The 24,132-nt window shown below is 46.0% G+C and overlaps 1 protein-coding gene across 1 annotated transcript in view; it reads right to left on the reverse strand.

Moving 5' to 3' along the window:
• Positions 1–24,132, reverse strand: part of LOC104072818 (voltage-dependent N-type calcium channel subunit alpha-1B-like) — a gene marked incomplete at its 5' end in the record, with an annotated part of 160,508 nt that overhangs the window by 37,964 nt on the left and 98,412 nt on the right. The window contains 11 exons of the mRNA XM_009572401.1: positions 104–195; positions 882–947; positions 3,808–3,924; positions 9,567–9,572; positions 14,234–14,317; positions 14,481–14,591; positions 15,434–15,598; positions 17,150–17,351; positions 18,253–18,390; positions 19,566–19,726; positions 21,734–21,830. Of these exons, the coding sequence (XP_009570696.1) occupies positions 104–195; positions 882–947; positions 3,808–3,924; positions 9,567–9,572; positions 14,234–14,317; positions 14,481–14,591; positions 15,434–15,598; positions 17,150–17,351; positions 18,253–18,390; positions 19,566–19,726; positions 21,734–21,830 (1,239 nt within the window). The remainder of the gene's footprint in view (positions 1–103; positions 196–881; positions 948–3,807; positions 3,925–9,566; positions 9,573–14,233; positions 14,318–14,480; positions 14,592–15,433; positions 15,599–17,149; positions 17,352–18,252; positions 18,391–19,565; positions 19,727–21,733; positions 21,831–24,132) is intronic.

Raw genomic sequence — 24,132 nt, forward strand, 5'->3', positions numbered from 1 at the left:
CTTAGAGGATGCCCAAGTCTCAGCAGCTAAATTGGCATATGGGAAAACAAAGACTTATTTATTGCTCGCACGCAAGTCTTATGGTATTTTATACTTTACTTACCTGAACAGAAGCATCAGGGCTTGGAGGAAGGTGCGGAAGTTATTGTGCCGATTAATGGAGGTTTCATCATCTAGTGCAATGTTTCCAAATACCTGCCACAGAAAACAGAAGCGATTTAGGCCAAACGCATCCTCGCGTGGATGTTGTCAGTAAAGGTAGATCAAGTGGAGTTGGGAGAAAAGACAGGAAAAGAATTTGTCCTGGTTCAAGGGATCTCAAAAGCTAGAGTAATTTCTGTGCTGAAGAGGGAGATAAAAATGTGTTGTGGAGATCAAATGGGGAAAAAAAATCAGTTTAATGTGCTTCGTCTTCACAGAGACCCTTCCCAACACCACAGTTCAGCTCCATCCCAGGCCAAGAAAAGCTTCTCATTTCTTTTCAGAAAGGGGCAACGCCTGAGCTGCTCCCTGCTCTCAGCCTCTTGACATGCCCGTACCCCGCGGAAGGGACCTGCCCTGCCCACGGGAGACACGGCTGCCCCCCACCACCTCCGGAGATGCTGCGCTGCAGGCTCGTCACCCGCAGCCCGTTTGCCTGCCCACGCTCTCCCTTTGTAGCCCAGAAATATCTGTACGCCCAGGGCCACATTCAACACAAGACCTGGCAATAAGGGTAGAAAAAATGGCCTTTTTTTCACTTCTAATTTACCTGACACTGGACTTTCGCCTCATCTTAAGTCAGGTGTTGATCCTGCTGCGCAGGCAATAACCCATTTGCACCCTGAACCAGCGGGACAAAACCAGGCTACTTATGGTCAGTATTAAAGCTAGAATTTTACCTGCATGCCAATAATGGCATAGATGAAGAAGAGCATTGCAATGAGGAGACACACATAAGGCAAGGCCTGTGGGAAAGGAGAAGGCGGTATTAGTGACAGCAAATGCATACATCAGCCGGTAGCACTTAATTCCTAGGCAGCAGTGTGTTTTGTGGCATTTGTCCTTCAGATGAAGGAACTGGGAAGAGAACAGGAGCAATTCTGGCAGCCTTCAGAAGACTACCCTGGAGCCAGGTATTCATCGATCACAAAACAGTCTGCGCTTTCCAAGGGCTCTCTATACATCCTTGCAAGCAGATAAGCAGTAAGCAGGGAAGACACAATAAGAAGCTCCGCAGCAAACACTGGAGGTACCGGCAGGCACTGGTACTTTCTACGCATAATTGTACAAACATTAATTTTTAATGACCTTTGTGTAAATTTAGTATGAGAAAAAAATATACATCCAAGAAACAAGTTCCTGCTTTGAAACAGGCACAGATTGCAATCCCAGGAGGACAAAAAGATTCTGAGTTTTAGCAAGAAATCAGTGAAGGCTACAATGTAATTATGTCAACCAAGCTGAGAGTAATAGCTACTTTCCACTCAGGCTAAATGAATGGGTAATTAATGCTTCTTAATTAGCAATAGCTGAAAAAATGAGAAGTCTTGCCCTAGGGCTAGACCGTGTGATGCTCAGGGCAGGCCACGGGGAACCCAATAGGAAACATGGGGCAAAGGGCTGATGTGGTTTCTGCTGGACACTTTTGCACAAGGGACAAGGACCGAGAGCTCAGGGATGGGTGAAAGGTGGCCAAGCAGCTCCCCACACAGCCTGGGAACCGTGCCGGCTCTGCTTCAGGGGCAGCACTCTGCACACACACTTTGGAAAGGGTCGGGATTATACTGAAAAGGGCCTTGGCTGAGCCCCTCTTCCAAGATCCAGCCAAGACTACACAGTCCAAGGACACCTTCCTGAGTGGGAACATCCTATACCTGCAGACCGCACATCTCAGCCTCTGGTAGAGGCTCTGCTGGCTGCAGGATTCCTCATGAGTTACAAGGTGAGAGCAGCAGCAACACCACCTCCACCCACCCTCGAGGAAAACACGACCTAACAAATCTAAGGCACTGCAACCCCCCAAAGCGCAGTCCCTTTCCATTAGCTCCTTGGTGGCTGAGTGAAAGCGTAACACAGAAGTTGAAGGTGAGAGCACCAGCTGCCTGCCTGGTGTCTCCCAAAAGGACGTACAGTGATACAAGACTCACTGCCAGCCCTGGCCATGGGATAACAGCACGGATGCCTGCAGTTCTTCTCCAGGTTGCTTGTAGAAAGAAGCAATCGCTATGTTCCCATCGCCACCCTCCAAAAAGGTTTTGCCTCTATAGTCTAAAAGGTCTAATAGAAACTTCCGTCTCGACCAGCAATAGCCATGTTCAGGCTTTGCTGAAACCAGTTCTCCATCCCAGTTCTCTCGCAGCAGGCACGGGGCTGGCCAGCACTCCCAGCCTGGCATGGGCAGAGCCACCCGGCATCTCTCTCCAACCACAGGAGAGAAATGCCTTTCTTCTCTTAAAAAGTCTTTTCCTTTTTTGGAAAGACCACATTCCTCAGACCACAACCTGCAGACAAAGCTCCCCTGAGCTTGCGACAGCACCCAGGACATAAGCTATCACCCGCAGACCTCAGAGCTCAGCCCAGAAGGCAGCGAGACCCTGTGCAAAGCCAGAGATATGGTCCCCAGGCTCGCCGAGCCACCCGCCACGTGCACGGGCAGTGCTCCGGAGTGGGAGATGAAGCTTCCTGGCTGTGAGCTAGTGAACAGATCCATCTTCGGCTACTCCCTGACCTCCTTGTGCTTTGCTTTCCCACATCACCTCTCTACTTATATTTCTCTGAAAGTCCTGCGAGATCTCCGCAGCCAGGGAGGTCAGTGCTCTCTAGGAGAGGGTCCATGTGTGATGGGACCGGGGGTCTGCACCCTACAGCTGCACAGTCAATAAATACTAGTGTGCTAGAGCTCAGTATCACTGCTACAAAAGCCAGATTTCAGCTTAAATGATCTCCTCCCTGCGCTGCAGAACCTGAGCACACCCCGTAATCAAAGTTAAAACACAACAAGCTGTGGAAACAGGCTGCAAACCAGCTGAGAGCTGTTAAAAATAACCAGCTTTGGGGCCTGTGGGCTCTTATGTAGATCTGGAAAACAGCTATCTTGAAGCTAAGTGCAGGTTGAGAACTAAGCTGTGTAAGGCAGTTGTTTGAGGGTCACTCAGTTCAGAAGTGCCATCCTGAGCTGCCGTGGCCGGTTGCCCCTGCGCCACAATGTCCCAGCTGCCACGACGTGCTGAGGCTTGCTGGGAGGGAAGGGCAGGGGAAAAGGAAACCAGGGAAAGCAACTGTCTCGACTTTAGAACAAAAAATCGTTTTTGTAATCCTCCACATCATAAAAACAGCTTCACAGTTTATATTACCAAAATGCAACGGTTTAGGTTTTGCTTCTATCAAATTCTACCAGACTGAAATCTGGTGAAAGCAATTTGCACTCGCTGCAGGCAAATAGCAGGCATTAAGGCACTTATTAGTCAGACTACCATTTCCTTATGCTAATACCCGAGTCTCAAGATTTTGCCATAGGGATTTTGTGGCGGTTTTCAAGGGCAACTTGAGCTTTGTGCACTTGCTGCCGGTCTGCACCAGTAGCCATCCAGCTTTCAAACTCATCTTCCAAAATGCTCAGCACCTACAGTGTTCAAGGGATGTTCAGTGCAACCAGTTAGCATTTCTGCAGAATTAATATTCCTGTAATTGCTTTGCAGAGGTGCAGAGAGGCCATTCCCTTGGCAAGGGCAAGCTCTTCGATACTCAATGGACGATGCTACGGACGTGCCAAGCGTTACCATCTCCCCGCGTCTCTTCCCTGCCTCCCACCTGCCTAACACTCACCTTAAAAGACTGCACAAACGTCCAGAGCAAGATACGGATAGTGTAACCCTGGCGAAGGAGCTTGATCAGTCTCGCTGCCCTGAAGAGCCGCAGGAAGCTGAGGTTGATGAAGTTGTCCTGCGGAAAGTAAAGGTTTTGTGTCCTTCAGAAATTAACGCGATTAGAAACCACAGCCCGCAAAAAAGAAATTAAAATTACCAGCTTCACGATCTAAGCAGCAAATCGGCCACCAGAAAACCTTCCAAAAGAAACATTCGTCAGTGCAGATCACTCCACATGCAGCAAGTATGAGAAAATCCCTCTCCACAAGAGCCCTCCCCTCTGCTACTGGGTCAACGATGGAAAAGGAAAAGGCCCTTTCACGCTGTCCATGGAGGTCTTGTTTTCTTTGAGTAAGGCAGATTTTTCTCCCCCTAAAGACTCAGGGAGAGGTAATGGTGCCATATTATCATTTTGTAAAGAATGAGGTTGTTTTAAAGTCTTGGTCAGCTCGCTTTCTACAAATGAATTGAACTTAAGCCAAGACAGTTGCAAGGGACTGCGTATATAGTCTCTACCGTAACAAAGAAAGGCATTGTCCAGTGAAGATTAAAACATCCTTGAAAGAATGAGGATGTTTTCTAACCTGGAGGTTTTAAATGTTTACACAACATGTGACTGGACAGGCTCGTCAAGGAGAAATGGCACCAGCAAGACTGTTTGGAAGCTGGATCGATGGCAGCAAATCAATCGGGGAGGTTGAGCGTTCAACAGCAGGAGGGTGCCTTAGGAACCTGCTGATTTTTTAAATTATTATTAAATGTGCCTTGGCAAGTGGATCAAAGAACTGCTGGAGACAGATTCTGATTTCCATTTGTTTTGTATGATTGTCCCCACCCCGCACCCCATCTTTTTCTTTCCTTCAGGGAAAAGAGGTTTCTCGCCCCAATGAGCTAATCTAGAGAGGGTTCTTTCCAAAACAGAACATGCAAAAGCCAGATCCCTCTTGCCCTCCTATTTTAAGGAGATGAAAAATATCCCCCCTTTCCGTACTGATTCCAATTCACTTATTTGTGAATCTTTGTTCACAGCCACTTCTTTGACTGAGTTAGCTAAAGAGAGAAAGCATCCCACTTCAAACTATCAAGCAGTGGAGTGGAAAATATAATCATAAGGAGCTCTTGTTGGTAAAGATGAGCAAAAATAGTCTTTCCCTTGTATTATTGTTTTACCAGAAGACACCCAGTCATATTGAACTGACCCACGTTTCTTGCTCATTTGGCTACAGAGCTCACGCTGAGTTTGAGGGCCTTGTTGGATCTATTCATTTATTTAAATGCCAGCTCAGTTTTGGGGCCATTAGCATCGCATTCCACCAATCCCATCAGAGAGTTCAAGAAATCAGTCTCAGGCATGCACTTGGTTTCTGTCACGTTAAAAACGCAAGCAGCTCAGAGTTAGGCACAGACCGTATATCAGACTCAATCCTCAAATAAAGAGAAAAGAGAAAAGCACAGGTATGTTCAATGAAAGAGCAGACAACACTGAGCTCATTCAGATCAGCAACAGAAAGCAGCTCTGGCAGGCAAAACAAGCACGGATTCCCCTGGGTTGTTCAAAGTCAGTAAAACAAGTGCTAAAAAGTCAACGCTCGTCTCTTACCATCAGCTTCTGTTTTATTTTTCACATCGGTTTTGTTCCCTTCACAAAATACCGGTTGAACTCACCTTAGCAGGTAAGGGCTTGTATAGGACCCGGGGGGCAGACCGTGGCTGGAATAACCGGGTGCCGTCAGCAACCCGGTCCTTAGTAGCCCGTTCCCCCCGCGCTGGCCGCGGTGCAGGCTGATACACCTCCGCAGAGCAGCTGCAGGGGGCTGCAGTGCAGGGCAAAGGTTTAACCCAGAGCCCGTTTTAATCACGGAAAGTTTCCCCACCAGTGGGAACTGGATCAGACCTTAACGATAATAGGCATTACCATAATGCCATGTTCACGGCACTCGGGCACCAGGCCTGCAAGTCTGACAAGTTATTACCTTCAGAGCAATGCGCAAGCCAGATCTTTCCTGTGCACAAGCCTAACGCTCCTCCAAGGAGCGTGTGCACAGGCAGCGTCTGCAGGATCCATCTCTCTGCGTACGAACCTGCCTTACCTCCCTCTTCCCACCTTACTGCACCTTAACAGCAAGAACATTGTTTTGCTCAGACTTTGCTATAATCTCACAATCACAGCTGACATGGTGCCGAACATCTGCTGTGGTCTGGGCAGACTGCAAGGTCACGCTTAGCACAGGCTATCCCTGTGCTACATGAGGCTTTATACAGGACAGTCTGTATACGTGCAATATGAAACAGGGGGCTCAAGACTGTGCAGTTATGTCTATAACCCCCCACTTGCCGGGATTTGGAGCAACAAACAGTCCATAACCCTCTTTTTTTTTTTTTCCCCGTCCCAAACCCTCCCTGTTTGACTCATGCACTGCCATTTCCTAAAACGCAGCGAAATCCTCAGCTCCACGAGGAATCACTCGCAACCCAGGAAAATCCACCGTCACCAACATTCGCAGACCGTTCGAAGGACCGTTCTCTGCGCTGTTTGTAGGGAGGCAAAATTACACACGCTCGTGATGGATGGAAGGGCTGCGCGTGTGTAACCCTCGGCACACCGCGTAGAAAACCCGTCCTTCGACAACTCAACTGTCCAGCCAGGTATTAGAATTGCATGCAGTTAAAGGGGAAACTCCACGTTGCAATATTTCTTGTGTATAACAGTGTTTTGCATCAATTCTCTTCCCACTTAGCCACTTCTGTAACGTGTGACACACACAAATGATCACCTTCTGGGTTATCAAGGTCTTTCTCTCTAGGCTTTTTTTTGCTTTTCTGTTGCACAGATGCTAAAAGCTGACTGGTGCTCACAAGAAGCACCACAGCTTTATGATTTTATAATCCACCTGAGGACTAGCAAATTATGTTTGAAAAATGTTTCCCCCTGGCCTGTCACTATTTTCCTAAAAGAGGGGGCTCTGGTACCGAAGGCCCCCAGCCACCCGGCAGCCCTGGGGGGTCTGGGCACAGCCGGGCACCGCCACCGCTTCCCACAACAGGAGCGTGACTGAAGCTCAGCCGAGCGATGCATCCCTGGAGAAAACTGCAAAGCAGGAGGGAAACAGGGAGAACAGACAGCACAGATAAAGAACTGGCCTTGATCGCTGTCCTGCCATAGCAGCCTGCTCTTTTACCCTTCCTTAGGGTGTTTTCCATACTGAAAAGCAGAAAAACCATGAAGAATAGGGCGTACAGCCATTGCCCAGATCTGTTCCTCCAGCATCTTCAGCAGCAGAGCGGTTTTCTCCCCAACACAGGAGCTGTGCCCGCTGCCCACAGGGATGCAGAATGAGCTCCACCAGGTCAGTAGATTTAGTGGTTTGGATTTTTAAACTTGCAATGGGAATATGAGGTTTTTATGCCATGGCTATATTACACTGCCACAAAGCAACAAACTCAGCAGAAGCTGGGCTGCTCATCCCTGCTTCTTCCTGCAGCCCAGTTGCAGAACAAAACAACCCCCCGGACTTGAAACTTCAGATTTCTATCCTCAAAATGAGGGGCTCACCAAAGTTGCAAAGAGCTGTGGGAAGAGGAGTCTGACCAAGCCAAGAATGGGATCATTCAGGAAGCTTTGGCAGTTTGGCATCAACAAGAATTAACCTATTCTGCTAAGGAACTACTGTAGAGAAAATGGTTGTGTTGCCATTTAAATGTCCATGGCATTGCCAGTACTGAAGAAAAGCTGCTGAGTCTTGCGCAGGGTCTTGGCTTCCTTTGAAGCTTGGGGAAAACCCTTGCTGATTTTAAGAGGCTGAAGATTTTGCAACACTTGTCTGTGTCTTGGGGATTCTGCCATTACAGGCATATCGTACCATGTCCCTTCATCCTGAGCCAGGAACACTGAAAAATGGTTGTGCAAGTGTGTGATGCTCAGATCTCTCCTTGTTCCCTACTGCCTTTCAACTTTGGTGCTTCTGCTGTAGTCACTGTAGGCTCCCATCATCCACAGCAGAAGGAGGAAGGCAGCTCCAGAGGACAACTTGGTGCTCCAAAGAGCTAACTTGGACACCTTGGATGCTGAGTGATGGAAGGAGCCTGGACCTGCACGTATGACCATAGAGACAGCGATCCTAACAAACTGCAGGATGTGCATTTAAATCTTCAACCTGCCACATGGACAGCAACAAGGCCAAAATTAGGCCAAATGGAGATAAGCTGATTTTTCCAGTATATTTTCATGTGCACAGCTGATGCCAGAGGACTTATCTCTGCTGCCTGGGCCAGGGGTGCACGAAGGCGAATTGTCCAAAGATGTCCTCACAGCTCCCACACATCTGTAATGCTTCCAGCCACCGCAGCACACGCAGAGGGATTCCCTTCTCAGACTGCACTATGCAAGCTTCTAACTTCTACATTGTCATTTTCTTCTTTGCTGTTTCCTAGCAGAAAATTCCTTCCTGTGACCCTCCCTGAAGCATGGAGCTTATTTGCAGTCTGTCATGAAGATTCACTCTGATTTGTTTCTTAACAGCAACTGTGCAACAGAAAGTCCAGATGTTAACACAGATCTAAGAGCTGTTGTCAGGTGGCCAAGAAAGTATTTCTGATAAAGTTATGGTCTCATTTGTGTTATTAACCATAGCCAAGATAATTGAGAAAGGAAGAAAATATATATATATATATTTTAGGTTGCATTTTTCTTTATTCATCCTCTTTTGCTTAATGTATGATTTTCAAAGACAGAGGCCAGTATTTCCAAAGGCATCTTTGGAATCAGGCACTAAATTCCCAGTGGGACCTGGTTCCCAGTACTTTTCAGCCCTGTTCATAACATGGCTTATGCATTTTACTTGAGATGTTTGCTTTTGCATCCAGGGACTCTGTGTCCACTGTGGTGCCAAAATGCTTCTATATGCTGGTATCACAAAGAGTTTTCAAAGTTTAATAAAGATCACTACTCTTTCCTATGACTTCTCTTTTGATTTGAGGGAGGCAAGTCTGTAATCACTTCTATTATTTGTTTGCCTTACAATACAGTGTAAACCACGGGCTTAAAGTATCTGTAAGGCAGTCCTCTTAAATGTACTACTTCCCTTTGCAGAAAGCTCAACACATCTCATGGTAAAAGAAAACAAAACTGACTTCTGAGAACTGAATTTGGTACCAGCACTTACAAACTGAAGGGTTTCCCAGCCAGTCTGTAATCACTTCTATTATTTGTTTGCCTTACAATACAGTGTAAACCACGGGCTTAAAGTATCTGTAAGGCAGTCCTCTTAAATGTACTACTTCCCTTTGCAGAAAGCTCAACACATCTCATGGTAAAAGAAAACAAAACTGACTTCTGAGAACTGAATTTGGTACCAGCACTTACAAACTGAAGGGTTTCCCAGCCAGCCAATCTTCTCTACTCCAGGTCATCCGGAAGCATCCTTCCCTCCTATTCTCATTCAATTTTCCACCAAAATAAAGCAAGTGTCAGTCTCCCCTTTATCATTGTCAGGTGTAACAAACAGCAGAGAACAGGCTATTGGTAACTGCATTTGCCTCACGTCACCAATTAGCCAAGGGGAAGAAGGTGCAGAACAGAAGCCAGTTTTGAGGCACACTGCAGTGAGGCTTTTTCACCAGTGCAATCGGAAATCTCATCAAAACAAATTAAATTAAAGAAAAACGAGAGAAAATAAAAGCAGAGAATTTAAATAATTGTTTAAATTCAATGAAACCAACCGTGTCCTATATGTGATGTTTTCATGGATGGATATTTGCAAGATTATTTACAAATTTATTTTTTTGAGCAGCAGGTGCACAACATACAGACGGAGACATGGTTTTCGCATTGTATGTTGATTGGATGGCGTGATTCAGCAGGTAGATAAGGAAAATAAAGAACAAAACAGGAAACAAAAGAGAAAATGAGTAATCAGGACAAGCAAAAAAGGAAACTCTGAAAATTTCACTGGAAAAAAACTGTTGGGCTTTTGGGGGTGTTATTTTATGATAATTATATAAATAAAAAATGCTTCAAACCAAAACAGATTCTGAGATCCTAAAGGTAACACAGACAGTGCAGTAAGTATTTGCATTTCATTTTGTAATGCAAATTGGGAGACAATTCACAAACACTCTCGGTATGTTTTTTATATTTCCAGGCATAGAAATAGATGTCAGTTTGCCATACACCCATTCGGCCTCCTGAGGCCGGCCGTGTCTGCAAGGACACCTTCTCCTTAATGCCACCTATTTTACTATTTTACTTCCATCACTGGGAGTGTTAAAAACTGACATACGTGCTTTTGCCTAAGGAAATAAAAAAATATATACGTATTCCACTGCATTCACAAAGTAAATTACATATGACATGACTACAAAATTAAAATAAAGCAATTAATCAACACACATTTCTTTTCCTTTTATCTTTACTTCTCAGTGAGTTAAAAGTACCAATGCAGCAAGGCTGGTGGAAGCCTAGTCTCCCAAGATGAGTCCGCCCAGGTGAGCAGGTTTATTTACCTTGGAGAACACTTATAGCTGGAAAACATAGTCATGGAGAAAAGCGGTTCTCCTGCAACTATTTGCGAGCCTGATCTCAAAGTCATACCCAGAAAGCATCCCCTCTCCGCAAGGAGCTGGAGGGCTTCACGGGTGGCTGTTACAGGGACAGATGCAGACTGACAGTCGAGCTCACGTCGTGGCTGTCACCCGGGCTTCTCAGCCTGAGAAACCCTCCTGCGTGGATGGGGAATACAGGGCTGAATGCACAGGGAAGGACTAACAGGGGCTGCCACCCAACTACCCCCAGGGCTGCCCATCAGCCGAGGAGAGCCTGGAGCCGAGAAGGCAAATGGAGAAGAGAGCATCCTCTGTTGGGGACACAGCTCGGAGTCGTGATGAGTAAAGACCTGCTCTCCTCTTTGGTTATTCTCAGCTCCGTAACAAGGTGCAGAGAGCTGCTGCACCCCCGGTCATGCACCGAGCCAGAAAGTTGAAGTGGGGTTAAGCATTAGCTATGGAGTGGATGTTCATCCCGGTCTTTAGCTACTACTCTTCCCTACCTGGAAAAGAAAAGGGCGGAAAATGGTTGGGCAGAAGCAGTGGGATTAAAGACTCAAGGCCACACGCCTGATCTGTGCTCTGCGAATGAGGCACCCACCGGACCTCACCTTGGTCCCTGCTGTTTGCAAACAGCATGTTTGCTATCACTGCGTCAGGTTTTTCAGCCCTTTTCTGCATTTTAATTGGTTCTACGTTCCAGAAGTATTTAAGTGACTTAGATGCAACTCCAGTTGAACAAAATAGCAGGTCATATATTACAAAGGTGGTTTAAAGTGTAACTCTTCCAGGTTACACATGCACCGTGCCACTTTCCAGGCAGCAAAACAGTCCTGATGTTTCCCAGGCAGCCTTGGGACGCTTTGGGTTTCCCCTTATGCACTGTGGGTCAAAATAACACGTGTTGCAACCTATCGTGGAGCCAACAAAACAGGACCGGAGCAGAGTGCTGGATCCTTCAGCTTGTTTTCCACCCTACATGCCATAGCCTGTCCGCAGGACTGGAAGGAGAGGAAGGCTTGCAGTGGCAGTGGAGATCCTGGTACCAGACTACCTCCACCACATGCCACTGGATGAAGCAAATGAACTGCTCCGTGAAAGACATCCTGAAAGCTGCTGTTATTTGCTGCCAATAACAATTCTGTTATAAATGTAATCTTTGGGGCACCATTGTTCGTGTAATTAAACAGTGATTCTGAGATTTGTGCATCAATGTCACCTTTAAGCAAACTAAGCTCCTAACGCCTCTTCAGCAAGCTGCGCACGATGCGTTTGAACCCTCAGCCCATCGTCCCTGGATGATGACATCCCGGAGACGGATGTGTGCGGCTGAAGGAAGCGTACACCGGTGGCTACAAAAGCCGTGCGGTGCGGATGAGCGTGCTGCTGCAGACGGGCGCGGGCTGGAAAGAGATCAGAGAGGAGCTGTATAAAAGGAGTTTTGCAAAATAAGTCTAGCAGGAAGGTGCGGGGAGACCTCTGGGCACTCTCTGTCCGCAGGGGAAAGCATGCGGAAAGGAGGCATGATGGCTATACAGAAATGCTGCACAAGGGGAAGATTTAGAGAGAGCAGGGCTCAAATAAGTCTATGGACTGAGACAGAGGACCAAGAGGTCAGGGACTGGAGTGGTACTGGGGGACATACGGCTTTTATATTAAAGACATGTTTGTGAGCACCTTTGTGTTGGACACACTGCTGGAGGAAGCTGTTGAACTACATTAGAAAGTCCTCTCTAAGGTTTGACTTAATGGATCTGGTTACTCATAAACCAAAAGCCTCTCCATTACCAACTGGGAGGATAATGGAAAGGTGTAGAGGTGCTTGGGAGCTTCACCCTGTTGGAGTTTACTGACTGTTTTTAGAGGTAATTCATACTACTCTTTCAAAGGCATCCCCAAATCGCTGCCATCTTTGATGCTGGAAACCAGAGAAATTAGTGCGGAGTGGAAGGGCGATGCCGTCGCTCCCAGCACCCTCGAGGTTACTGGATCGGTGCCTGCCAACTCACCCGAGGGTGTTTGGGAGCACATTTACTCTCCAGCCCAAAGACCAGGAGAGGGGTGGGGAACCTCTGCCTACACACTAACTCTCCTACCCCTCAGAGTTGGCCAGCAGTGCCAAGGGACAACTGCTGCTTCCAAAAACTGGGGACGTCCGTATACAGCCCCAGACGTGCTGTGGCTTTGTCTTAAAATTCAGTGCCGTATCACAGCCCAACCCGATCAGTCCGCAGGCAAGTCCCCAGGTGCCAGACACCCTCGCCGAGGCTGGGCCACCCCCGGGGGTGAGGCAATGGCCTGTGAACCGAGCAGGGACCGCTACCTGCCAAGCAGGGAATGGGCAACACTGATGGCTGCTCTCTGCCTGCAAAACAGCTGTACAAAGGGGGATATTAATACGAGGCGTGTGGGCTTGGTCTTGGGAAGGAGACACCTCCCTGAAGGAGAAGATACCAGTCTCAGAGAGACGACAGGCTCCCTTACCACCTGCGAGTTGGCTTCCTCCAGTAAAAGTGGCCGAAGGAAGGGTGGAAGAGAAGCGTCAGTCTGTTTGTGGCTGACTTGCAAATGTTTTCACAAATTTTCAAACCAAGGCAAAGGCTTGGGTGCCTGAGTCTGACAAGAAAGCGTGTCCCACGACAGAGGGAGCGGAGGCAAGCACCCAGTATCTGCCCACGGTGCAACAGATCTCCTAAGCACTCGGAGAAGGGGTAGTCAGACCTCGTGTTTGATCTGAGTAACTTTACTCTGGCTGTAAGCCATGCATTGAAAACAAAAGGTAATCCAAAGTCTACGAGATAGGATTCACCAACTGTTAAATGAACACCATTCGTGCGGGGAGTAAAACCTTGGGGTTTTGTGTGCTTTTTTATATCAAGGAGGTTAGGTACTAACGTATTTTGTTAGAAACAGTAATATGGTCTTCACCACCAGCTGAATGTCCTGTAAAGAAGGCTGGGGAGCATATCTCTTAGCACACACAAAACAGATTTATAAGCAAATCCCAGGGACTGTGAAAAAAATTATGGTAAAGTTCCAATTCATCACATACAGATACAGCATCATCAGCTAAAACATGCATTGGGAGAGGAGAGGAGCAATTTCTAAATTGGATAATATCAGGCTGTCAAGGCTTAAGTCAGACATTTGCTGCCCTTATGGAAAAATCCTCTAGAATTTAATGGCAAGTTTGCACACTTGTTATAATTTACAGGACTCGTTAGCAGGGAGAGAGCAGTCATTGTAAAGTTGTTTGTTTGTTTTAATAATTGCCCTGCAAAGCTTTTGTGCACATAATAGAAATCCAGACTGTGCAGACTGATGAGTTTCTGGCTGTTTGTACGTTCCCATCACCTCTCCCCTTTTCACTCCCTCTTATCGCCTTCGCTCTGCCCCGTGACCAAGGTTGGGTAGGAGCCCCAAGGGACAGACGTGTGTGCCCGCCCTGCAAAGCACCTCACACTAAAACAGCAGTCTTCACCAGAATCCTTTTGATCTTTTCCCTCTATTAAATTCAACAGGATTTTTCCATTAATAGGCAAAAATGGCTTGGGGTTAGAGCAATTCGCTGAACGAGAAAGAGAGATTGTTTCCTGGCAGAGTCACTAGCACTGTCGTTCTCATCACAGCTTTCTGCATGAAAGTCTTTGGGGCAGGCAGCCGTGCTCATCTCCATGGAAAGAGCCGAGTTAATGGAAACAGGCTGCCAGGTCACCCAAGGACATCATCACACAGTGAGTCCCAGAGGCAGCTCTAGGGAACACGGCTGGTAGGGAGAAGGTGCAATGTCTTGACAGGGTACAGCTTTGTTGGTAAATGAAGCAAATTGAGCAAACTGTACTTACCGCAATCTCTGTTACTAAAATATCAGTAATACTTCCCAACACTGTTACAAAATCAAAGACATTCCAGGCATCTCGGAAATAATTCTGTCAAATGAAAACACAAGGGGGATAGAGGGATCCAGGGGTTATTTTTTTTTTTTTTTTTTGCAACGCAAGCTTTTTTTGCTTGTTTTTAAATGCACGTCATGAAATACAAGCATTTCATGTAGAGAGGAAACAGTTGAAAGTAAACGAGGAAGGCACATACCAGCACACCAAAGGCAATGATCTTCAGCACACACTCCATTGAAAACATGGATGTAAACACAATATTCAGGCATTTCAACATTTCTTCATATGCTTCTGGAGCATCATAGAACTAAACCAGGATGGAAGAAAGGCTGTTACTGGAAGATCACTTACAGAATAAAACCTTCCCAGCTGACTCGCCTGACTGCAAGACTCTTGCCCACTTTAGTGCCAGATTTTGTACTCACTTTAAGCAAGACTTGGGATTACAATATGGTTATTCATGCCACTCCAGAAGCACACCATTGCCTGTATACTATCTTAATGGGGTAGCTGGGGATACACCCAGGATGGGGAGATTGTTGCTGGTGTACATTTCCCTGTAAGCAGAGCATGGACCAGGAGGGAGGAAGGGCATTTTCAAAACCAGAGGACAAGTGCAGAACTGTGTTTCGTTCCAGCAGACCCTAAGAATATGGTGACTGTGAAGATACTTTTAGCTGGGCAAGGGATAGGAGGGGAGATCAACCACAATATCCAGCCATCTGCATCTCTTCCTCTTAGGCACTGAGGATCATGTTCCAGAAGCTTGACGCTGCTGCAAATCTGAGTAATTTCCCTGGGATGGCTTGGTGTCGAGCATCCCCAAGAAGTGACCCTGCTCTGCAGCAGGAAGCCCAGGTTGAGCCGGGAGCTCCAGCCCTGCAGAGCCCCGTTCCCATCCCACTGGCCACAGGCTGAAGGGACTACGAGCCAAACCAGCGCTGTGCAGTATCTCATCACAACTAAACCACCTCCCTTTGGGGACTGAAGAAATCCCACAAGGCCTCTAAAAACAGCGCCAGGCAGATGAGAAGTGGCGATTGCTCCTGCCGATCCCTCCCAGCTCTCAGGTCGAGAGTACAAAGCCTCTCCAGTAAACATCACATTCGCTAGCCCAAAATTGCAAAGATTCAGTAACAGCCCACTAACCTTCATCATTAGGACAATGGTATTGAGTGCAATCATGACCATGATAAAATACTCAAAGGGAGGGGACACCACAAATTTCCACATCTTGTACTGAAAAGATTGCTTGTTCTGAGGCATGTAGCGGGTCAGTGGCTTGGCACTTATGGCGAAGTCTATGCAGGCCCTCTACAAAACAAAAATGGGATGAAAAGAATACAAAAAAAGGGCTGGCAGTCTCTATCACTTGGGATATTGTTGGGAGAGCGAGCAGAGCATTTAGCAGAGGATGGTATTTCTAAGTGTTTCTCACACACGACGCGAGTACCGACTACCCCTGTAAAATGCAGCCCAGGATCCCTAAACTGTAACCACTTTTGAACACTCGCTGAAATATTAAGCCCCACAACACTCCTATGGCCCCCTGTAATCCTAGGAGACAGCCTTTCATCCCAGCCCAGCTCCCGGTAGGTCCCAATCCCTTCCCACTTAGGGAAGGGAGTTATAAATCCACAGGCTCACTTCAGAAAACACTCTGCCAATACCTCCTGATATGTAATTGTAGAAACTGGAGGATTGGTAAAGATGTTACCTGTGTTTAAAAAAAAGTATTGTGAAACCCAGGTATGTTCTCACACACAGCAAAACCTGTCCAGGTTCATAAAATGTGAACTGAACTCAACCAGTAAATTATCCAACAAATATTACTGGGTGAACTCTCAAAGACCCCTTAGTTGGCTATTTCTGTTCACATTATTATGAGTAGAAAACTGCATTAAAAATTGGTTTCTACCCACAAAATGTTTTGATTCTGGAGCATTTTCTCATCTTGGATTTAGATAAGAATTCAAAGTCTTAAATTAGTGCAAAAATATTTTCTGCTCAGTTGAAAAACAATGTGGGTAAAGCATCTCCAAGTATTCTGCTTTATTTTGGACTTTTTGTTCATATAGACAAACAATGCACTAATTAACAATTGATTAAAAAGTCATCTCTTTTCATCAAAAATGAAATTCCAGTTTCAAAATAAACGAAAAGAGATGGTTCTTCACACAACAAGTCATTGAGGCTGTGGGACCCCCGACGAAGGGTGTTGCGGATGCTAAAAATCTACACGGGTTCAGGAGGAAACTGGATACATTCATGGAAGAAAGATACACAGATGCCGCTAACTAAAGAAAAAACATGTTCAACTCGGGAGGTTCTTGAGCTGAAAACAATGGTATTTGCTAAGGCATTAAAGAAAAGCCTCATATGTGCTTGCCCTGGTCTTACACTCTTCCCAAGGCATCTACTTTTGGCTGCTGTCAGGAGGACATCATCTCAGCCAGGCACAAAGCTAGCCTGGTGAGAGGTGCGTTCCTCTGGGGAGCTGTAGCAATCGTAGTTCAGATTCATTTCTGACGACTGGCCTCTAAACGGCCAAAGATTTCTGTCTCCTTTCACACCTACATGCTTGAGCTAACATGCAAGTCTATATTCACTTTGAAGCGGAGGTGGGTCCACAGGGACGTGTGACAGTGCTTACTATCATGCAGCATTCAGGGGCCCTCCCTGGTACTGTTTTTATACAAAAGCTGAAACAGTCTGTAATTTGTTTGGTCTGTACACCACACACCCTCAGGTAACAACTGCTCTAAAGCCCCCCACGGCACGGGAGGGATGAGGAGTGGGCTTCCACCAGTACCGAGGTGCTCTGAGCCCCCAGGTGCTAACTCAGAATTCAGAAGACGCAGGTACCTCGTTTTTCTCGAGGCTGCATTCTGACATCACTTTATCTCCTTGCTCTTGGAAGGTGATGATGATTAACGCCACAAAGATGTTCACAAAGAAAAAAGGGAAGACAACAAAATACACCACGTAAAAGATAGACATTTCCATTCGGTAGCCAGGGCTGGGACCCTGTTCCTCGTAGGTAGCATCCACCGAGTGCTTCAGCACACTGCAATCAAGCGCAAAGAGAGAAGAAAAGTCAATGAAATCGGTATGAAGCACCGATGACACCCTGATAGTCACTCGCTGGCCTTCACTCACGTGCAGGGTTTTCCACATATGCTCAGGTCAAACTCACTCCCATCTCTATGGCTGGGAGGAAGTTTTCCTTGAGGATATTTCTAGGGAAGCCCTTGCTGGTTTCACCATTCTGCAGAATGATGGAGATTTGCTATGTACAGATCCACTTATCCCCCTGGCCAAGGGGAGAGGATACAGTTAGATCTGGCTTCTCTTCTCTGGTCAACAGGGATGAAGTAAGAGTGGGAAAAGAAAGGTATTGATGATCTCCGAGTAGGGGAACACAGTGAGGGACTGGAGAAGGGAGACTGATGCTGTATGTTTTATTCTTTATTTTATGAAATAGCTGAACATGGAGGACAGGGAAGGCCTGCCGTGGAGAAACCCTGACCGTGAATTGTACTCCACGTGTCCCAGCAGAAAAGTGTGCCAAAATAAAGTCACATGCTGAACAGGAAATATAATTTTGGGACTGTCATACCCAGCATACTTTCAGCATAGGTCACAATACTTTTTCCCCTCATTTTCTTACATTCCCATTATCAGTTTTACACTTGAGAAAGGCGTGCAGGTCCAAAAGACTGGAGCAAGCAAGCTACTAAGTACTGAAAACTGCCTAAGCATCCCTGTGCAAGCTCAGAAGAACATCGAGAAAAACACAGAGCCCTGCCTGCTGACTCACCCAATAATCACACAAGGGAAAGCAAAAGCTTAGCTGACGAAAGACTATTCTTATTTCATAGGTCGCCGGCCATTTACGCATCCCTCAGAGCTGTGGAAAGCCGCCGTTACCTCCGCGATCACTGACCCTGCCAGTCCCGTGTACTCACGTTGGCCACCCTTCGCCCGTGGAGACGGTGAAGAGTGTGAGCAGAGCCCAGAGCACGTTGTCGTAGTGGAACTCGTATTTTTTCCATTCCCTGGGCTGTGCCTCCACCTCATTTTTTTCATAATCGAGGTACTGACCCCTAGGAAAAACAGAGATTCAGACCAGATGAGAGAATTAAACCAAATCAGCCACTTCTTATGACTCACTGAGGAACATGGAAAAGCCCCAGTAGCAAAGTGCTATGTATTAGAGACAAATAAAGAGACAGCCCCTAGGTTTGTAACAGAAGTAAAGGCCATTTTCTGAGCCATTTTGAGCCACAGAAACTGGACCTGAGGTCTAGAAATGAAAGAAATTGTAATCAAGACATTCATCCATTAGGCAAAGCCAGCAATTAACAGCCCCCAAATTGTCTGACCCCACAGAAAACTGTGCTGCTTCCTCGAGAAAAGTCTCTGGCTCCTACTTCAGAGTTGGATCTAACTTCTAACTGGATCCTGCTTTGAGGGGCTGAGGGACCTGACATCTGGAGAGTTCCCCTCCAACCTACATTTTTCTATAACTTCACATTTCTTTCTGTAATATATCTGCGTTATTGCAAGGAAGAACTGCAGCGACAGCCTCCGTCGCTGCTGCGTGCACGCGGTCCCACTGGGGACGTGCCCTGCATCTGCAAGGCTGCCGGAGAGCCCTGCGTCTGCAAGGCTGCCGGAGAGGGGTAACGTGGGCAGACCCGGACAGTGCTGAGGGTGCGGTTTGGGTGCCAAGGAAAAAGGCAAGTGAAGACGACGCACATTGTGGTGAGTAAAGCACCTTGACAGTCTGCTGCAAAGGACAAAGCATGACAGGGCTTTTAAGATATTCAAATACCAACCCCTTTTCTAGCTAATTAGGAGCTCTTTAACTTCCTACCGACTCACTTCTGATTATTTATTCATTATGTTTTTCTAACTCATATGAGCACTAAGAATCAAGGCAGCACGTAGAAAAAGGAGTCAAGCCATCCCTTCAAAAACCCTTTACCTTAAAATCACAACTAGCCCTCCCTGGGAAAAGGAGCCTGCTCCCCTCTAGCATTAAATGTTTGGATAAGCATTTGCTAGATGACAGCCAGGATGCTGTCATCAATGCACCTATAAAAACAACAAAGGGGAAAATTCACCTCTAAGGCAATTGTGCTGAAGCATTGCTCTTACTTAGAGGAGACTCATTAAGCTCAGCAGATACCTGACTGATGCAGCTTTGGGACAGCCAAGGGAGCTGCTGCTGCCGCCAGCGGAAAGTCGGGATCCCCCCCACAGCCCCCGCCCATACCTGCAGTCCTTCTCCAGCTCCTTCGACTCATCGGTGCAGTAGAAGAATCTGCCTTTGAAGAGCTGCACAGCGATGACGGCAAAAATGAACATGAAGAGCATGTAGACTATGAGGATATTGAGGACGTTCTTCAGGGAATTCACCACGCAGTCAAAGACAGCCTGGGGACGGAGGAGAACAAGGTTAAGGGGTTGAAAGAAAAGTGCATCTAACCTGGTGACATCTAGCATCCAACTACACTTGGGAGTAATTACCCAACGTACAACCCATGGATGGTTTCATGGGCTTGCACAAGCGTTTGACCAAGTGCTTGACCAAGAGTCATGCTCCAGCTGTGAGAAATAACGCCGGCTTCCTACATCTCCTGCTTTCTCGGCAAGTTTGGCTGTGCCACTGAATTTTCTGGTGCTGCACGTAAAATTTATAAAGACAGTCGCAGCTCGTCGAGATAAATATTAGTCCTAAGCAATTATTTCCATGGCCAATTATGAAATGAAAAATGTACTTGTGTTCAATTTATTCCCAGTGGATAGGTAAAAACTCATCAAATACGTTACTTGTTGACCGTTACATGAACTGTTTGAATAATAAGGAAAATACACCAGATACAAAACAACCCAATGTTTCGAATAATATTTTTCTAATGAACTGTCTATTAAAATTAAGTGTGACTAATCTAGTCAGCATATGTCACTTCTGAAATCCCTGCAAAGAACTTCTCAAATACATTTATTATTTGGTTATTAGTCACTGATTCATTGTTACAAGTAATTTGCAGTTTAATTTTAGTCTGAGAAGTTTGTCATAATAATAGAAATTGAGCAGTCTTACTGCCCAAGCGCGGGGTTTGTACAATACTGTTCCTGTTTCTCTGAATGGAATTGAGTAATTCACAAAAATACACTCCTGATGCAACCCAGAAATCCTGAATTAAAACACTGGAAATATCTCTAATCACCCCATTAATCTTGCTGATTGTTGCACACAGGACCACATCCAGGGGAAAAAAAAAAATCGAAAGAATTTTGAAGACAAACCATATGAATATGACTTCTGCTTCACGTAAAGATTTCTGAATACTTCTTTAGAAGTGGTAAAGTTACTCTGTCAAATGGCTTGAAAATAAGGAAGACATTCAATAAAAAGCAAGCGTTCGGTGTCCTGCTGTAGGACTGAGCTACTGTTGACTGTTTTATGACTTAAGAGCGGTACATTTCAAATCTCTAAACAAATAAAGACTGTTTTCTACATTGTTCAACATTACTATTCCTTATCTTTTGAGGTAAATTTAGTATACATAAAAATGCATAAAATCGAAGTTATTTAAGCGTGAATTGTGGGTAAGGACAAAAGCAAATCTATATAACTGCTGCCCCCAATTTTTACGTGCCACTATGTGAAAACAGGAATTGTCAGACATAGTTTCACCCTTGCAAAAGCACCCATAGCTTTTTCCCCATCTCTCACAGAAAAGAGCCTGCAAGCAGTGATGCCACATGAAGGCATTCTACAATAGGTATTCAAGAGTTGCCAAAACTCAGAAATTATTAAATTTTATAAGTCCTTCCATTCTCTGCTTCCATGGGCTGGCTGTATCTCAAAGTGTTCATGAATTGGTGTTGAATAAGTAACCACAGGCCATTACGTTTATTTTACTTTGTAACTTAGTATTCTAGAGATGAAAGGGTACTGCTATAAAACCCTGCACTATATATTCTTTAATAGAAAAACTGAACAGATTAAAAGTCCTCATACAGCAATGACATTCCTCTTTAGACAGACTGTGGAAAATCTTGCAATATTCATGTTAAGTTCTCTAGGGAAAGTCAAACACTCCAAAACCTATTTTCTCCTATATCATTTCTAAGAGCATCACACTTATGAACTGTGATTTCATTTATTTCCATTTTTTTCTTTTCTTTTTTTAGAAGTTGGATTTTAATGTGGATTCACAATAATTCATAATATTGCACACAATGTTTGCAAAAGAAACAAGGGTTTGACATTTGCTAAACATCTGCACAGCTATTTTTATAAATCTGGCAAAGAGATTAATTGCAACAAAATAAAAGGAACAGAAATAACTTGGATTAAGTTTAGTCCATCAGCTTCCACTCAGATCAGTTGCAAACCTCCAGAGAAGGAAAGCTTTGTGGTTATTCTCTAACCTTTAGTTTTGGCAGCCGTTTAATGGTCTTCAGCGGTCTTAGGACCCGCAGAACTCGCAGTGACTTGATTGTGTTGATGTCCTTGCCTTTGGTTCCTCTGCAAGGGATAGAAGGCACAAGAACAACAGAGGGAATAGTTTGGTCCTCAGGTCACTAACTAGCATATCTATAGGCACCCAGCGTGGTTTTGGTTGTGGAACTGTTTTGGGTTTGGTGGTTTTTTTGGTTTTTTTTAACAGGTTTTGGGTGCCATCCTCACCATGGACACAGACAGTACGAGTGAGGACTGCGGATGAAGGCCCACTCGAGATGTGTTAATCACTGCACAGGAGGAGGGCTGTGGGCAGGACATGGTCCCTGCAGTGTTCAGCCACACGTGCTCTCCAGCCTTCGCTCACTTCCCAGCTACTCACCGAGCATCACCCAGGAACTGGAGACCTTCCTGCCCCAACTCCCCACCCAGGCAACGGTCAAAGCCAGGGCAGCAGCACGCCTCGGCTGCAGCCACCGGGAGAGGAGGCTCAGGACATTCATCCCAGCCCCAGGCAGAAGTGAGAAAGTCACACTTGGCTCTCCTCCCTCCCAGGCACCTGGGTGAGACAGGAGGGTGTTCCTCTGTGTGCTTCTTGCACTCCTCTGGCAGGGATGTTTTGTCGCGACAAGCAGACAGTGACCAGAGGGAACTGGAGCCTTCATGGTGAGGGACAGAGCTCTCCTGGGGATGAGAGCTGCTCCATGCCCGTACCCTCATCCTCGAGTCTCTCTTGGAAGACATGCTACCAAACCCATGTGGGAACATGTAATATGATGGCATATTACATGCCTGGAACAGTGCTAGGGCATGCAGGTGCTGTAAGTCACTAAAGTCATGTGACTTTAGTTTTCGTTAAAACTGAGTGCAAGACTCGAGACCATTCCTCTTGTTATCATTAAGAGGTTTTTAGGGGAAGGACAGAGTTCCTTTCCTCGTGCACTTCCAAAATAAATAAAAAAAGACACAGTTACTTCTTCTTCCAACCCCACAGCAAAACAATGACATTCCCCTTCATTTCGTATGAAGTGAAAAATGGGATGAAAATCTTTAACAGAGTTTTATTCATGACTATAGGTTTGGGTCTGAGACTGTATTGAAGTAACACGGATGTGAATGAATAACATGTTAACAGATGCTGCTACAGCTGTTCTATGCTCTTGCAGTTTGCTAACCATTTCTCTTCTCCAGCAGGAAAGCAATAGAAATACAAGAAACTCGAGAGACCCACAAGAGGTACGTGTAGGTAGTGGACTGCAAAGCTTCCCCCACCCTGCTAGCAGCCAGCCCTATGCACTACGCTAAGGGATAAGCACCCAGAGCGGAGGAAACCACCCAGTTTAGTGGCTGGCTGACCTTGCTCAGCCCTGGAAGGTGTCTTTTTGCAATCTATCCACTTCTAAAAGACTAATAACTCAGTACTAATACTGTACTACTCAATACTAACACTGGACTGGAATCTGCAATCTAGAAACACATTCCTGTCTCATCTCCAGTCTCTTTCTCCAATTACCAGTCACTGCAGTTGTCCTGAAATGCAATAAGCAGTGAGACACAAGGAATTTTTGGAGGGCCATGGGTTGCATCCTAATGACTTATACGTTGAACACGAGTTGCCTTTGCACATGATTTAACTGAAATGGAGAAGAGGAGAAACAGGATGGAGATTTATCTATCCTCTCCCTATCTCGTTTTTCAGGGCTGCGTTAGTGCCATTTTATTCAGCCGCAGATAGATCCTGACTGCTGGCACGGCTGTAAATCCAGGTGATTGAGCTAAAACTCATGGAGTTACAGGACTGATTTAATGCCACAAAATAATTATTATATATTTAAAATAAATCATTTTTGACTCTCATTAGAGACCCCTTAATCTGGTCGAGATGAAGCAGACACTGCCAACATAGCTTTTACTGGCTTTCTCTTCAGGTTTTAGCATAACTGAAGAGCTGGCCCATGTTTGGCTTTGCATACTTGCTTTCAGATCACCAACTCCTAGCAAGCAACGATCCTGCCATGGTCACTGCACCCATCTCCTTGTCACCATAGCCTCCAGCTGAGTAAGCCAAACTGGAGCTCACCTACTCCCCAGGCAGCTTTGTCTGATCCTTAGCAATGCCTTGGCTGCAAAACAATTTATTCAGCCTTTTAAGGAGGACAGTCAGTGGCAGGAGGGAAGTAGAAGGGGAAACAGGTTACCAGGAAGGAGATACCACCTGGCTTGGCTAGCCAGCCTGTCCCCATGGCTGATGGTCACCCAGCACATGCCCGTCACCTTGGCTGCCCTTGCTGCCCCCTCCACCTTCTCCCCTCTGGAAGGCCAAGCAAATGCTCAGGTTGCTCCATGTTGCCCAGCCTTTTGGGGTTTA

This window comes from Fulmarus glacialis, unplaced genomic scaffold (assembly GCF_000690835.1).
Source record: "Fulmarus glacialis isolate BGI_N327 unplaced genomic scaffold, ASM69083v1 scaffold4552, whole genome shotgun sequence".
NCBI lineage: Eukaryota > Metazoa > Chordata > Aves > Procellariiformes > Procellariidae > Fulmarus > Fulmarus glacialis.